General features: G+C 39.5%; 1 protein-coding gene across 3 annotated transcripts in view; it reads right to left on the bottom strand.

The window, feature by feature from the left end:
- Positions 1 to 15,880, bottom strand: part of MPPED1 (metallophosphoesterase domain containing 1) — a 62,088-nt gene that overhangs the window by 7,689 nt on the left and 38,519 nt on the right. For all 3 annotated transcript variants that reach the window (XM_057370569.1, XM_057370570.1, XM_057370571.1), the window contains one exon: positions 2,906 to 3,021. In XM_057370569.1, the coding sequence (XP_057226552.1) occupies positions 2,906 to 3,021 (116 nt within the window). The remainder of the gene's footprint in view (positions 1 to 2,905; positions 3,022 to 15,880) is intronic.

The following is a 15,880-nucleotide window of genomic DNA, read 5'->3' as shown; positions in this document are numbered from 1 at the left end:
CTGTGGTGAACATAAAGCCAAAAGTATTTCCACTTCAAAAACTTCACAAACAAAAATCCATAAAATTAACTTCTCCATTAAATTAAGCATTATTTATGTTGAACATGTTTTTGTTTACATGCATTATCACCCTTCTGAAGCCTCCCCATATGTTTGCAGCTTATTATGTACACCTGACTACACAAACTAAGAATAATTGATTACACCTAGCTAACAATTAGAGTTCATCTTAGGGGTTTTTTAATGTTTGGTTACTTGAAACAGGTTTCTGCAGCTGTCAGGAAAATAGAAATCTTTGTCACAGACAATCAAGCAAATGAAGACTTAAAGGTGAAATTAAATTAAAAACAAAGAAAAGAAAGTGAACTTTTGGAAGAGAAATAAAAGAATCATAAATACAGGAAACAAAAACATTCTGATGTGGAAATGAGCATCATYACTGACCCCATAATCACAAATGCTATATATCATGAGCTATGAAATACGCAGCAAATCTTTATTAATAATAGATAGAATACTTATAAATTGGTCAAAAATAGCYGTTTTAACCTTTGTTTTCTCATCCTGTGTGAACCTCCCATGTATCCCTGCCCTGGTTTCATCCCAAARCACTATGTAAAACAGAGGAGAAAAATAATCTGGATTTTTGTTACATGGCCAAATGAAAAARCAAAGTTTGTTTAAGTCTTAATGGTGCTTCTGCATGTAAATCATACCATTTTAAATCTATGTAATAATGGAGTATCAAATAGTTTAGGAGGATGCACACTCTTTTGAAGTGAGAGAATCAGAAAACAGAACAGAAAACGGATGATGGACAGATTTTAGGCAGCCATGCTGGAGGAAAAAAAAATGGAATTTGGAAGAGTACTCATTGCTATTTATGATCATTAGGAGCAGCTCTAGTGAGATTCTGAGTTCCAAAATCAGAATTACAGGAATCAGCTTTCTGGTTGAAATAATTGGCTGAAAGGGTCAAGGAGGATCCAGTCTCCCAAAAGGTCTGGACAGAGCTCCACAATAAGGTGGTTCTYTAAGTTAGGCAGAACGCTAATTCCTTTGAAGTGTCATATATTTGTTGCCATCGGTGTCAGGGAGACCAACAGCTCCTGCCCTCAGGCAGAGGATTCTGTGCCTGAGCCGTCTACTAATGCATCAACAAGAGACAAAGAAACAAGAACTTATTAAAAAAAAAAAGAAAATTCTTGGGGGATGGTAGAAGATTAAGAATAAAAAAAATAAAAGGAACATATACTGAGACATGGAGATGGGGGAATTCACATTATTCCATTAAATTCACTGGAGATGGGTGGCCCTTCCTCAGAATTACTACAATTATCAACTGACTTTTCAATTATTAAATTTACTATCAAATTTATTACTAAAGTCTGTTTGTTGAGTGTCAAGTCTGCAGTGCTCTTTAGGGATCCTCCTCCCTCTGCTGATCACAGAGGTTACTGGACAGGCCTGGTGGCTAAAACACAAGGTGGTTGAGGCTKGGTGGTGTGAACCCTCCTCCACTTTTCAACACTGGATTTCAAGTGAATCTTTAGTCACTTAAGGTTGGGTTTGTTTACAGCTGATTTTAAAAGTGGCTTTCTAAGTGCTGAAAAAGCTTCTGAAAAAGTTTTAAATCTGACTTATAAGTAAAACTATAACAAAGACACAGCATCATGCCTTGGATCCTAACAGGGATTACCCCCATACCAACTGCTTGGAGCTGGTATCTCAGGGCTGTAACACTTAATTTCTGACATCCACTTTTACAATACAGGTTCATACTAAAATCAGTGCGTAGCATGGCATGAGACTCCACTTAGGTGAAGAATCAAAACACACACCCCTAACTGTGAGAAACCCTGCTCACAAAGAACTACTTTCCCCCAGGATTAGTGAGCATTGGAATGCAAACATGTCTTTCTAAAGAAAACAAAACACAAACCCTTTAGATACTTGCTCCTCCAAGCTCTGAAAGAGAAGAAAGGGTGGAAGACGAGGGTTTTAGCTTCAGGAAATTGGGGAATCTAAAGGTTKAGAAGAGCCAACTGCCTTCATTTAACACAAAGCACAGTAAGACTCAGCAGAACACTTGAGTACATGCTTCTTTTTCATGTCCATTTATTAAATTAGTGAGAATCAAACACACAGTTGCATTAAATATAGATTGCTATATGTTAAATGGATTGAAAAAAAGCCTAAAAGACTTAATCCTTTACTGAATCTGGACAAGTTTCTGTGATATTGTATTATTTCTGTAGCAAAGATAATGTCAAAATTTGCTAGGAATACAAGAAAATCTCTGACAGCTTTTATATCACCTATATTAATATTTGGAAAAAACACATGAAAACTATTTCTTTTTGATCTGTTCATGTTTCCAGGTCRTACTACAGATAAGAAATTCAACATCCTTTCCAAAGAACAGGAAAACAATGGGAGCATCTGGATTTGTATGGCAGAAGGTGCACCAAATCATYGTGATGAGGAAAAATAGAGATTATGGGTACTTGCTGGTGGAAGAATGCAACTGCAAGTCAGGGAGAAGGTGATAAAAAAGAAGATCCTAATCCTTCATTTCTCTTCAAACAGGCTCCATGCTTTCAATCTTGTAATTTCACCAGTGGCAGATTAGACACATGCATAGGAAAACCAGACCCTGCTTATTTATAAAGCCTGTTACGGCTTTGTGTGTTGAGGTTTTATATTTTAAGCCATTATTTAATTCCCTACCATTGAACAGAGKTATCACAGGTAATCATGAGCTGAAGTCCTGGAGCTGCTGAAATCAGAATGCATGTTACTTTTGATTTTTGTAAGTCAGGATTGCATTCTTATTCTAAGGAGAGCCATCAGTTACCATATAATCATCTGAAATACACAGTTAAGAGCACTATTATTTTCTTACCGAGAGGTGGTCCATGTGTTATAAGAATATCTATTCCATCTGGAATAAGGTTCCATTTCTCTAATAGTGCTTGGCCTCGTGGAAGATTAAAGCCCCAGCCATAAAACCAAGGTTGCCTGCCAAGAGAGGAGGAGAATGTCTTCAGTGCTACTTCCATGTACTGGTTTTCTAATTAAAATACTGAGGTTAACTCTTTACTACCATGGATTTGAAGACAAAAATAGCATTTGTTTTCTTCTTTGTGCGCACAGTAATCCCCTCTTTCCATACAACCAGTGTTGTTTAGCCWGTATGGCAAATCAGTGCAGCCCTCCCCACTTTCAGTAGTCAGCATACAGTAAAATATTCACAGCATTCCTCCAACTACTTACAAGCCCTGGATACCACGATCTCCATGTGTGGATTATCACACTGACTCTCACAACATTTAGAAGAACAGCTGTCTCAGACACCTACACGTGATTTATGTTTGGCTCCCATCACATTTGGCCCTTAGCCTATGACCAGCTGGAAAAGGACAGACCCTGGCACCATGACAGATCCCGCTCCAAAGTCAGAGATACCATCTCTGCCGCTTTGTTTCCCTAACKGGATATAACCTATCAGAACAAGAATGCTGCTGCTTCTCTTACACTTGTATTTGTTCTGTCCTCTGGTGTGTTGACTTGCTTTTAAGTAAGATTTTCCACATTCCGGATTTCTTATCAGACAGGCATTTACATTTTTTAAAACATATTTATGGAGCAGCTTATCATGGAGCAGTGGGACTGTAACACTGCCAGTCAGAACACAATTTATCTGTATCTTGCTATGCCATTGATTAAAAAACTATATTTCACAGTAATTATAWCACAATGTTAAATTATGTCTTGCTGACTAAGGCTCCAATTCTAGGTCATAAAACTGAGGGGTTAGTTTTAGGTTGAAAGTTTTAATAATTTTTTGACTGACGCCTTCTGCCYATACCCATATTTGAAGAACAACAAACAGACTGATTTTCATCCACAGACAAAAAGAGGCTCAACTGTTGATGACTGAAAGGCTTTCTTTCTCACCCCCTAAATCTTCATCACATGCCCTGGATAACCAGGGTCTTGAGAACAGGTGTCCCAGAAAAAAAAACAAAAAACAAACGTGTGAAACTTTGTACATCTGACATTGGGACCAGAAATACATTCCAGCTTCCAGAAGCTGTGATGAGGGAGGTGAAGAAGGTATGTGAAGAAGAGAGTCTAACAGCTCTAGTAGTGAAGCACACATCTTGTTCTGAGTCACATCACTCAAATAAGGCAGCTGGCTAAGAAAAAGACACATCCCTATATCAGGCCCCAAAGTCACGCTTTTCTAGTTACCAGTTCAGCATTCCAAGCAGCCATTCCTCACCTTCCTGCTGCCAGGGTCCAGATGAGGTTCAGGGGAGACCTTATCCCTTCAAAATTTCCTGGAAGGAGATTTTAGTGAGGTGGAAGTTGAGTCCCTTCTCCCAGGTAACAATCAACAGGACAAGAGGAAATGGCCTAAAGTTGCATCAGGGGAGGTTTAGATTGGATATMAAGAAAAATTCTTTGCTGATAGGTCTAAGAGACCGGTGGCCATGCCACCATCCCTAGAAGCATTTAAAAGATGTGTAGATGTGGCACYTGGGGWCATGATTTAGCGGTGTTAGGTTGATGGCTGGATTCCATGACCTCAAAGGCCTTTTCCAACCTAAACARTTGTGAGATTCTSCTAAMTGGATTATTGTGCAGCAAGGTACCAGCAATGTTACCATGTGACATTGCCACACAGTAGTCACTGTGAGAGCTGGATCAGCCTCTCGTTGCATTCAGCTCACCACTGAGAGAAGGAAAGTATTTTTACCAAACAAGAATGTCCTAAAAATAAAAATAAAAAAAAACAAAAAACAACAAAACACTGGAATCTGCAAGGTACTTGGATATTACAGAAATGGGAGGCTGTATAAAAATATACAGTGGTTGGCTTTGCTAMACTCTTCATCCATTCCTGCCTTGGGATTGAATTCCACACCTTACATGCCAAGTATATTTCTTCACCAAGATGAAAATACACAACTGTTTGACRAATTGTCTTTAGGCCTGGAGCATGTTTTCCAGGAGCAAGAGCTCACTGACAGAAAGTATTTGCAAGGGTAAATAGGTGGCAGAAGAAGTGTCAGCATAGTAAATCATGCTTTTAAAGCCATTGACAGTTTCAGTGGATTTACATCCCTGGTCCCACCCCTCGCTTGCCCTGGTGCTGCTGGGCAGCGATGGGATTGTCCCCAGGTCCCCAGTGGTAAGCGAGGGGAGGCACCGTTCTGCAGGTGTGCCAAACACATTAAAAAATTGAGGGCAAAGACCAGTGTTTGCCCAAGAAGAAAACATCCAAAACTTATGGAATTATTATTTTAAGAATAYAATTAAACATTTTTAAAGAGAAATAATCATGACTGCCACAGGTCTCACGAGAAGTCAGCTTAATCCTGCTGAAATCCAGATGACCACAAATGGCATTTGCAGCTGTGACAGCCTCTGCCTGCCTTTACGGGGCTGGACTACACAGGCCACTTTCTAAAAAGCCCATTTCCCCTTATGAATAGGCATGATCTGCTTATTAAGACAAGAAGCACTTTCCCCCATCCCTCCCTCCCTCTCTCCCTCCCTCGCTTTGTGATGACTGCAGCGCGCTGAGAGCGGGGCTGGTAAGTTATGCATGCTGGAGCTGTTCTTTTGTGAAGAGGAGATGTTACAACTTGTGTGATTTGCCATTATGCTGTCTTTTGTGACAATCCCGAGATGGAAGGAAATGTCTGGAATATTTCTGGCAAAAAAATATATCCCAAGTCCAAGAAAGGATTCAGTGGAGGATGTTGGCATGCTTTATAGCGGAGAGAAGAAAGACAAATCACACACTTCAGTGCCCCCACCCCCAAAGCAAAAGCCATCTTTATAAGCACATAGGGATTTTATAAATCCCCAAGTCCCTTCTTCTGAAAATTTATTACAAAACAGCCATCAAAGTTTCTGAGTAGGGAAAAAGCTCTCTTCCATAATACCCATTAACGAGCCTGTGACCTGCATATCATGCAAAGACAACTTTGTCTAAATTTTGCATTTGTGATGGAACCTGAAGTTAAATTCTTTATATCAAGCACTGAATTCCTGTATTCCCTGTTAGTGCTTACTCAGGAAAAGTGCAATTATTTTTACRATGTATTTTTCAATAATATTTTACATTTGACAAAGGAAATATTGTCATGTATGTTCTACAACAGAATAATCCACTACTCTCAAAAAAAATCCCCAACCCAAGAAAAATTTATTTGGCAATTAAAGACATGCATCATTAATGCATTTCACCTTTGAAGTGAAGCACTTATCTGGAGAAATGTACTTTGATTTAGGTCTTACCTTTCTCAAGCGAATGATTTGAGTGTCTCGACACTCTACTGAAATTCAACCATTCTATTATTTTGTTAAGAATAATGATTGTCTGCATTTAAGACTCAGGGGGGAAAATACATCGGACATGAATTTGTTTACAGCACAATTAACCTTATGTTTAAAACATATGAACAAGCTTTGCAGGTCAAATAATCKACCATACAAAAAGGGCTGAATTATCAGAGTTTGTGCTAGCAATCGGATGTTGCTTTATGTACTGAATTTCTATCTTTCTGTTCTAAAGTAACCATTGGAATAATTTTCTTACAGAATGATAGTTGCYATGACAACCATAGCAAATTTTCCTTTTCTGAAACAGATGTCTCATTTAGTTGAAAATTAGAATGTGAAAAACCCATGGGAAAAATTAATTCAAACTTTAACAGAACACTGACTACAATGTAATCTCTTATAGGTTAACCCCTTAACATCTTTCTGCACTCCTACAGTAACCTTCTCATAAATTCTAATTAAACCAGTTTAACCTCCTAGGAATGACCTTCTTTGCTATCATTAGCACTTTAGTTGTCTTTGAAAGGATCATTTCTGTTATAATAGTAACAAAAAAAAAGGCATACCAAAAAAAAATAATGGTCAAATGTATTACAATCCTAATTATTYATTAGGGTTTTTTTCTTTGATTCAGCTACTACTGGAAAAAGCTAACATGTATTCCAAGAATTCTTTTGCCATTAAAATGGAGCTTTACTTAGTTTTACATATGATCTACTGTAAAAAGGGGCGATACACTATACATATTTGACCTGTCATTTATGTGAAAACTAAGGTTTTACATTTTCAGACCACTGGTGCCCATCTCAATCTGACAGGCAGCCATACAAAAAACGGGATACTTGACTGGGGAGAACTCTCAATGTACATGGATTTTTCAATCACAAGCAATGAGAGACTGAAATTTGATTCTCCATTACCCTGATTCAATTTAAACSTTTTAACCTAAAGAACAGCATCCTTCCTTTCCAGGCACTTACCAGCTCAGGGGGACTCTGCAGAGTACCTGGACATCCCTGCAAACAAACAGGGCACACAACCAGTGGGCACTCACAGAAATATCCCCCAGGGCACTGCCTGGTGGGCTTAGGGGTGTCAGCTAACACAAGAGCTGCAAGATTTACTGCAGCAGCTGCCTCTAGGCTGCCCAGCTGAGCAACACAAATCTTGCCACCAGTAGGCACCAATTACTCTCTTTGACTTCAAGGGGAAAGCCCAGTACCCTCAGGGAGCCTGGGTGGTGTGACTGAACAGCAGGAATGCATCAATGCGATTGGTGGGCAGCATCCTGCAAACACTGCAGTRGCAAAAAGTGCGGAACTGAAACACATTGTACCTTCTAATTTCTATTGTCTCCTATACAGATTTTTTTTTTTTTCAGCTGAAAGGCAAGTTCTCTCACTAGAATTCCTCTGCTTAACAAATAAATTTCAAAGGTTCACAAACACAACTAACTTGTTCCAGTCTTTTCTCCACAACAGTTGTTTTTTTTTTCTATAGGAAAATAAATAGGTATTGGTTGGTGACTGTAAAGAATCTCAGTGGGAAAAGAATGGACCAAATCACCTTTCTTCTGCTCTCATCCTGATCTCTTTTCTCATCCTGCTCTCCTTCCTGACAACAGCCAAATATTTAGAARAGAGCCATACCCATGCTGAGCAAAAAAAGCAGATTCAACAGGGCAAACCCAGACAAAACTCCAACATATCCTGATTCCCAGCCCAAGAAAACTCCATGCTGGACATTTATGTCTCATTTTTCCTGGTCTTGATATAATCTTACTACCRTCACTGGCTACAGTCCTGTGAACATGGGTGTACAGCACTATATACATTGCATCCCTTCCCTGTCTGCCTGGTGTTCAYGTCCTACAGGTGTTCATATTTTTACGCTCCCCACCACTGTGTTAGCTGAATTTACCCAATCACTGCATCTGCCTTTTTAGCCCTTCCTCAGTACATAATTAATTATTTTACTGAGTCTTTCTGTTATGGTTTTACTCTACTTTCTCTCCAAGTAAGGATTCACTAAATTTCGGGGTTTTGCTTTGCTTTTTGTTGTTGTTGGCCTTTTTTTGGTTGTTATTCTGTTTTTGGTTTTGTTTCTTTGTTTCATTTTTTTTTTGTTTTTTGTTTGTTTGTTTGTTTGTTTTTGTTGAGTTTTTTTTGGGTATCAGCCATTTCATCTAAAGTAGTTGTGAAATAGCACAGGTCTTTTTGTTTTTTCTTTCTTGCATGCAAAAGGGCCCTCCAAAGCAGGAAGGGATAAAAGCAGTTAACAGGCCATTGGTGCTAAGAATGACTGGCAGGGTACTGGTTATAGGCTTTGAAATTTCCTTCAACATCTTAGCATCTGAGCCAAATATCTAAGATCTAAGACGAAAAACAGGTTTCAGAAGTCTTGGGGAGAATGAGAAGATTTATATTACAACTAACTTCCATGTGAGAGAGACAAGGGTATGATTTTAGAGAACAGCAGTGTGCAAAAAGAATTAGACTATAAAAAAAGAAATTTAAATTCTCTCATTCTTAATATTGGAGCCAGTCTTTTTWAATGAAAGGTAGTGCCTTACAGCTAATAAATGGATATGATGGTTAATGTCATCTAAGATTATCCCTTGAAACACATGTCCATAAAGAACAGCTCAGCAGGTAGAAAGGAGAAAGCAGAAGGGAAGTGCTCAGATATGAGATGGGTTGCAGAGCATCAGCTCAGGAGGTTGCAGGGACCAGCAAATGCAGCTCAGATCCTCCACTGGCCATAACAAACAACTCTGCATCCATGGGGAGTTTGCCTTTCTTGCTTTGCATCCAAGGTTGTCATTCTTGAAACTCTGAATCAAATTAAATTATTGTTTTCACAAAAGGAAAAGAAGGATAAAAATCTGAGTATGGCCTTTTGTCAGTAATTATTTCTCTTGCAATTTAAGTTACACATGAAATCATTCATCTTTTGTTTAGTAAAGGATTTCATACATCTCTGACTGCAAAGAAGAAAGAATGAGCTATGACTAATAAGAACTGATCATTTCTAAACATTTATCTGTTATAAAACAATGAAAAATAAAATGAAATCTGCTTTATCTTCATARCAAGAAAATAAGGTAACAGGTAAGGAGGAAAATTAATGAAAGACTGAATTTAAAATATGCCAGTACCAAATGCAAATAGTTTATCTCATTCTGCTGGAAAGCAAATTATAATATCCCAGCTGATATTTAAAAAAAATAATAAAACAAACAAAGGTAGAAGCTAATTTGGAATAATTAGTCAAAGGATTCAGTGCTGAGGGTGCAGATGTAGAACTGTACAGACTTTCAGTATGGTCTTAGGGATTTAATGCAGAGATAAGGTCTTGAGTTCCTGATGTCTCAGAGCCCATTCCCTCAGTCTCTCTTTGATTCACAGTATGTAAAAATATAGATACAGACAGGTTATCCAGCCCACACTTYAGATACTGCAGTCACAGCAAGAAGGGTTAGGAGAAGAGTCAACAGACCCTCTGTTTGCAGTACAGTCACCATCTCATTTTCAATATAAGACTTGACGTGAAGGGGTCAGTCTGGAAGGAAAAAAATCTGAGGTCCATCTATGCCTGGCATCTTTACGGTAATTCACTGTCAGTTGCCCAGACAGCTTAAGAAAAAGAAGGTTCTTCCACACTTCCAATTAGCTGGTGTTTACTGTAGTCCCATAAGATTCTGCAGGCATTTGCCACCTAAGGAGATGGAATATCCATTTTTTTTTTCAAGGAGGGGCTCTCCCAGATGAAATATGACTAAAATATGCAGGATATGTAATAGGTGCACTGAGAAATTACAAAAAAAGCTCTCACAGTAGCATGGAGTTACTGAGCCCCCCAGTTAGAGTTAGCCCCAAGAGTTACTCAGTTTAGTAATTCACCAGGTTTACAATCTTGTCTCAAAATACCAGGAGTAATCAGGCCATATGGACTAACTGTCTGCCAGTTCTTTTCTGATTTTCYTCTCTTGTTATTTTTTACCTTGTTTTACTTAGAAAATTCAAATCCATTTTGATTTAAACAAGCATGAAAATGCTTCCAAAACTAATAGGTTAATGCAACATGTGTGCATATATACATGGAGTGCATTATTTTTGATGTTTTCTATTTAGCAACAGATGAACTTACTTCTTGTTTAAAAAAGCACATACTTCATATGCCATGTGTCTACCTGAAGTGAGCAAAATCCAAGCCATCCTAAATTCCATATTGATGTTTTCCCACAGTCTTAAATTCACTCTACGGTGAATGGTGGAATGGTGGAAACAAACTGCTGSAATATAGCTTTCTATACCAAAAAGGTATGTTTAACAGCAATGCTGCAGCTGATCTAGGAATCTCAGATACCTTAAAAATGTACTTATCTGATGTGAATGACATAATTAGAAATACCTGACACACAGAGGTGCATCCCTGTGTGGTAATATTGAGAGAACTTTGCCTGAACTAAAAAAAAAAAAAAAAGTTTATGACCTTTGGAAGAAGAGCTGGCAACTCAGGAGGACTACAAGGATGTTGGGGGTTATGCAGGGAAAAAAGCAGAAGAGCTGAAGTCTGCATAGAACTTAATCTAGCCACTGCTGTAAAAGACAGTAAAAAAATATAAATACATCAGCGACAAAAGGATGGCCAAGGAGAATCTCCATTTTWTATTGTATGCAGGGGAGAAACATAGCGACAAGCACTAAGGAAAAGGCTGATRTACTCAGTGCCTTCCCTGTGTCAGTCTCTAGCAATCAGAATGGTTGTTCTCATTGTACCCAGCCCCTGAGCTGGAAGACAAGGACAGGGGGCAAAATGGAGCCCCATAATCCAGGGGGAAATGGTCAGTGACTGCTACACCACTGAGACACAGCAAYATCTGTGGGGCTGGATGGCATCCACCCAAGAGCTGCATGTCATCACAAGGCAYGTGAAGGACAACCCCAGGGAATCGGCCCCAGCCAATGTGGATTTATGACAGGCAGGTCCTACTTGACCCACCTGAGCTCCTTCTGTGACATGGCAACCCCCTCTGTGGATGAAGGAAAGGCTGGGATGTGTTTTCTTGAACTTTAGAAAGCCTTTGACACCATCTCCCACACATTCTTCTGGAGACACCGGCTGCTCATGGCCTGCAAGGGCTCCTGCTTCGYTATAAAATCTGCTGGATGGGCCAGGTCCTGGTGGGGAATGGAGCTACATCCAGGTGGGGCTGGGCACCACTGGTGTGCTCAGGGCCCTGTAGTGGGTCCAGTCCTTATTAATGTCCATTTAATGTCTTTATCGATGATCTGGACAAGGGGATCGAGTACATACCCAGTCAGTTCATKCACAACACCCAGATGGGTGGGACTGAGGATCTGCCAGAGGGCAGGAAGGCTCTGCAGAGGGATCTGGACAGGCTGGATCCATGGACTGAGCCCAGGGGTCCGAGGGTCAACAGKGCCAAGGACCGGGCCCTGCCCTTGGGTCACACCAACCCCTGCAGCTCCAGGCTGGGACAGAGGGGCTGGAAAGCTGGGAAAGGCCCTGGGGGGCTGGGGACAGTGGCTGGACTGAGCCCAGCTGTGCCCAGGGGGGCAAGAGGCCAATGGCACCTGGGCTGTGCCAGCCATGGGGTGGCAGCAGAGCCAGGACAGTGACTGTCCCTTGTGCTGGGCACTGCTGAGGCCACACCTCAAATCCTGTGTCCAGTTCTGGGCCCCTCACTGCCAGATGGACATTGAGGGGCTGGAGCGTGTCCAGAGAAGGGAACGGAGCTGGTGAAGGGTCTGGAGCACCAGGAGGGGCTGAGGGAGCTGGGGGGGGCTCAGCCTGGAGAAAAGGAGGCTCAGGGGGGACCTTCTGGCTCTGCACAACTCCCTGACAGGAGGGGACAGCCAGGGGGGATCGGGCTCTGCTCCCAGGGAACAAGGGACAGGATGAGAGGAAATGGCCTCAAGATGTGCCAGAGAAGGTTAAGTTGGACATAAGGAAGAATTTCATCATGGAAAGGGTGGAGGCACTGGAAGGGGTTGCTCAGGTAGGTGATTGAGTCCCCATCCCTGGAGGTGTTCAGAAGATGCGTAGGTGTGGTGCTTAGGGACAGCGTTTAGTGTTGACCTCAGCAGTACTGGGTTTATATTTGGACTTGATGGTCTTAGAGGTCTCTTCCAACCTAAACAAGTTTATGATTGGTTCCAATTAACTCTATTTGCTTAGTGGTGAAGAAAAATCCTCACTTTAATTCATTTYAAACAATGTTAATTTATTAAATAAAATAATTTATGAACAGCAATTCCAAAGGAAGTGTTCAGATGTTAAGCAGTTTCATAGGTGGTAAATTACTTTTCCCCTTAAAATCTGGTCAGGGAAAAGAACTCAGGCAGCTGTGTTACAATTAGTTCTTGTGATAGTGGCTCTATTTACAGTTCTTCATGCAGAGTCATAATCCCCTTCTTGATGTAGTAATACCTTTACTGTGTCAAAACCTGTCAAAATGCTCAAACACAAGCTACCACAGGGTAGAGGAGCTGATTCTCACCAGATGTAAATGGCTCAAAAGCTGGTGGAGCACTGCCGAGTGATTCCAAATCCAAACTAGTTGGCTATTTGTGTTTCTCTTGAAACAACGCCAAAGGGCTCATCACAGTGCCCAACTGTGTTTACATCTTTGAAACATCCCAAAATTGCTGCTGTCTGAGACTAAAGCCCAGACTACAGATAGAGCTGGTACTCCTTTTGTTCAAGAAAAAGAAATGGGGGGGGGAAGCACCAAAACAACAACAGAAAAGCACTTTAAAATCAGCTCTGTCTCATAAAATTAAACTTTCAAGCAAATGTGAAAAATAAAGAGAAAACTGCTGTGGGGGATAGCAATTTCATTCGTGTGGTTTATGAACTGCAGGAAAGTGAAGCTAATTCCCCATAGTGAGATTACAGGTCTCCTCTTCTACAGGTCTTAAATTAAAAACCAGCTGAATCCAAAGTGAGCTAGTTTACTGGATCAGAAGATTCAATTATTTCTGCTGAGTAGCTGAAYGTGAACTACTTCTTTTTAATAATATACAACTAATAATTATTGCCCAAGAAAGGACTTTTTCCTACCAAGCTAATTAAACTGAAGCAATATATTTTTCAACTGCTCCCAAATCTAACTGGTGTAAGAAACATTGAAAAACAAGTAAACGCAAATCTCCATGCACATGAAGAAATATAAAGTCACACAATGTGTTCAGACATCACAAGAAATAGGACTTGCCCAAAATGATYATGTTGAAATCAACATAATTTGTTGTCTATATTCAGCATATATGCACATGTGTGTCCTGCACACTTGTACAGACACAGTGGATGAGCTGTACTGCAAAGAGGATGCACTTTTGGCTTCATTAACTGCTTAAACTCCCTCTGCAAGAGGTCACAGTGAAATTTGCTTAAGAACTTATCCACATTCCTAATGCACAATATGCAAGAAGTATCTAAATTACTGATTTTCCTCTACAGTGATACTCTGGGATTGAACTGTTCCAGACTTCTCAGCCCCAGACAAGGGTGGGAAGAAATTCATTTGAGAGAAAACATCTTCTGGAATGCTCATTATCAAAAGAAAAAAGGCGGAAAAAAGTATATTCTAAACTACTGTAACTCAGTAGTACATAAAAACTAGAGTTTATTACATTGGTTTGACTGTGATGGTATTTATGGACTACAATACATGTAGTTCAGTCTATATTTTCATTCATTCATTCACATAYCTATTGCAGAATTTAATTAGTTAATAACAACTATATTCGTTCAACATGATATATTAAATTCACTTTGAGTTAACMAATTTTTATTTTCTTCCATACACTTTTTCCAGAAATGTTAACTATTCTTGCTAATTCATTTCAGTCACTTAATTTGTATGGAAGCATTCATTTAAAAGACCTCTCCTGAATTGCTCACATAAGCAATAACACCTGTATACTCAGTGCCTGCTGAATRATATTCACATCTCCTGTATTTTCAAGTTATGCAAAAAAAGACCACTTTCCAAGACAAATTTATCACATCAAATGCACCAAATGTAGCTAAAAAATTTTAACTAAACAAAAGTTAGAAAAAAATAAGGAGAAAAATGATCCAGTAATGTGTTCCTGATGCTAAAACATCCAAAATGTTAAATCTTACTTTCTGYCTCTGGAAAAGCTTTCACACTCCAGAAGTTCAGTATCATTCAGTTCTCTGCACCACTTTCCCTGAACAGCTGAGCTTAATAGATCAAAATCATTTTGCAGGAGAAACCACACTTATAATCTTCCATATGCTGCAAACTAAAGCACAGTGCATTGTGGTTTTAAGTAGTTTTAGAAGCAGCACTTCCAAAATGGAAACCAGTTTCTTGTATGAAGGAGGAGATAGAAATATCACTCCAACATTCTGTTAAAATACAATTAAACCTGTATCTATGTACCTCAGACTGATAACATATATTTTAACAGGGTGATGAACTTTGCTTTCTCTCTTCTGAACATGTTGCTATTTCTTACACATCAGTCACATCTTACCTACCTTACACTGAACGCCTGAAATAAAAAACCTTCAGCATTCTTGCCASAGTAATACAGCCACATCAGGTAGACTTAGATGCCAAACTTCTCTGAAAAAATTCAGAAGCCTGAGATGCCTCATTTCTAAATAATGAGCACAGTCTCTTATTTGCAGTCATTACTTCCATTTTCTTCAAGAATCRTCTCAGTCTACCTAAATTACCCACTTCTATTGCCTGCCTCAAAGACACTAATTAAAACAGTTCCAAATAGTTTCCAACTTTAATGATCAGGGAACACTTTTAAAACATATTTCTGAGCAACCAAAACCCAGCACTGTTTAATACACCCACATCCAGGAYTTCTGCATCCATCCAGATAAAACTGCAGCACAGACATGAAAACAAGCCACCTGCTCAGAAATATATCAAATCTGAAGTCAGCAAGAATTTTAGATGGAATTTTGCTTCAGGAAACAGTAGAGGAGCAAGTGCACTTCAGTTGTTTGTATTTTTATCTTCTGACACAAGTGAGAGTGCAGCAAGTAGAGAACATAAAAGGATCAGGTATTTTACTAAGAAAAACATCTATTATGGTTTTGCCCAGTAACAAAAATTTTGATTCCCTATGTATTTTTATTACGTGCAAGGTACTGAATAGGTTTTTTGATTTGAAAGGGAGCATAAGAAGAAAGAATTGGAATGGTCACTTTGAGGCAGAAGTTCGTATTCTCTGTGAATTTCACAGGGACTGAAACACACAGTGTAACACCTTGAGCTGCTGCTGCTGCTGCTGCTGCTGCTCTGTATGGAAGCCACACTTCCACCTTGGGAGGTTTGTTATGTTAAATGAAGTCAGTATTTTATTTTAATACAGTTTCATTTTAATTGATGTTCACCTCAATGACTAAAAATTTGTACAAGGTCTGGGAAAGTAAACATTAGGTGATTCATCACTGGCAAAATGAAAGCGTGCCTCTCTCATGAAATGAATCTATAAATCTT

The sequence above is a fragment of the Malurus melanocephalus genome, unplaced genomic scaffold (genome assembly GCF_030028575.1).
Source record: "Malurus melanocephalus ecotype Western Australia unplaced genomic scaffold, MMel_1.1 scaffold_128, whole genome shotgun sequence".
Taxonomy (NCBI): domain Eukaryota; kingdom Metazoa; phylum Chordata; class Aves; order Passeriformes; family Maluridae; genus Malurus; species Malurus melanocephalus.
This window is presented reverse-complemented; position numbering and strand designations above follow the sequence as displayed.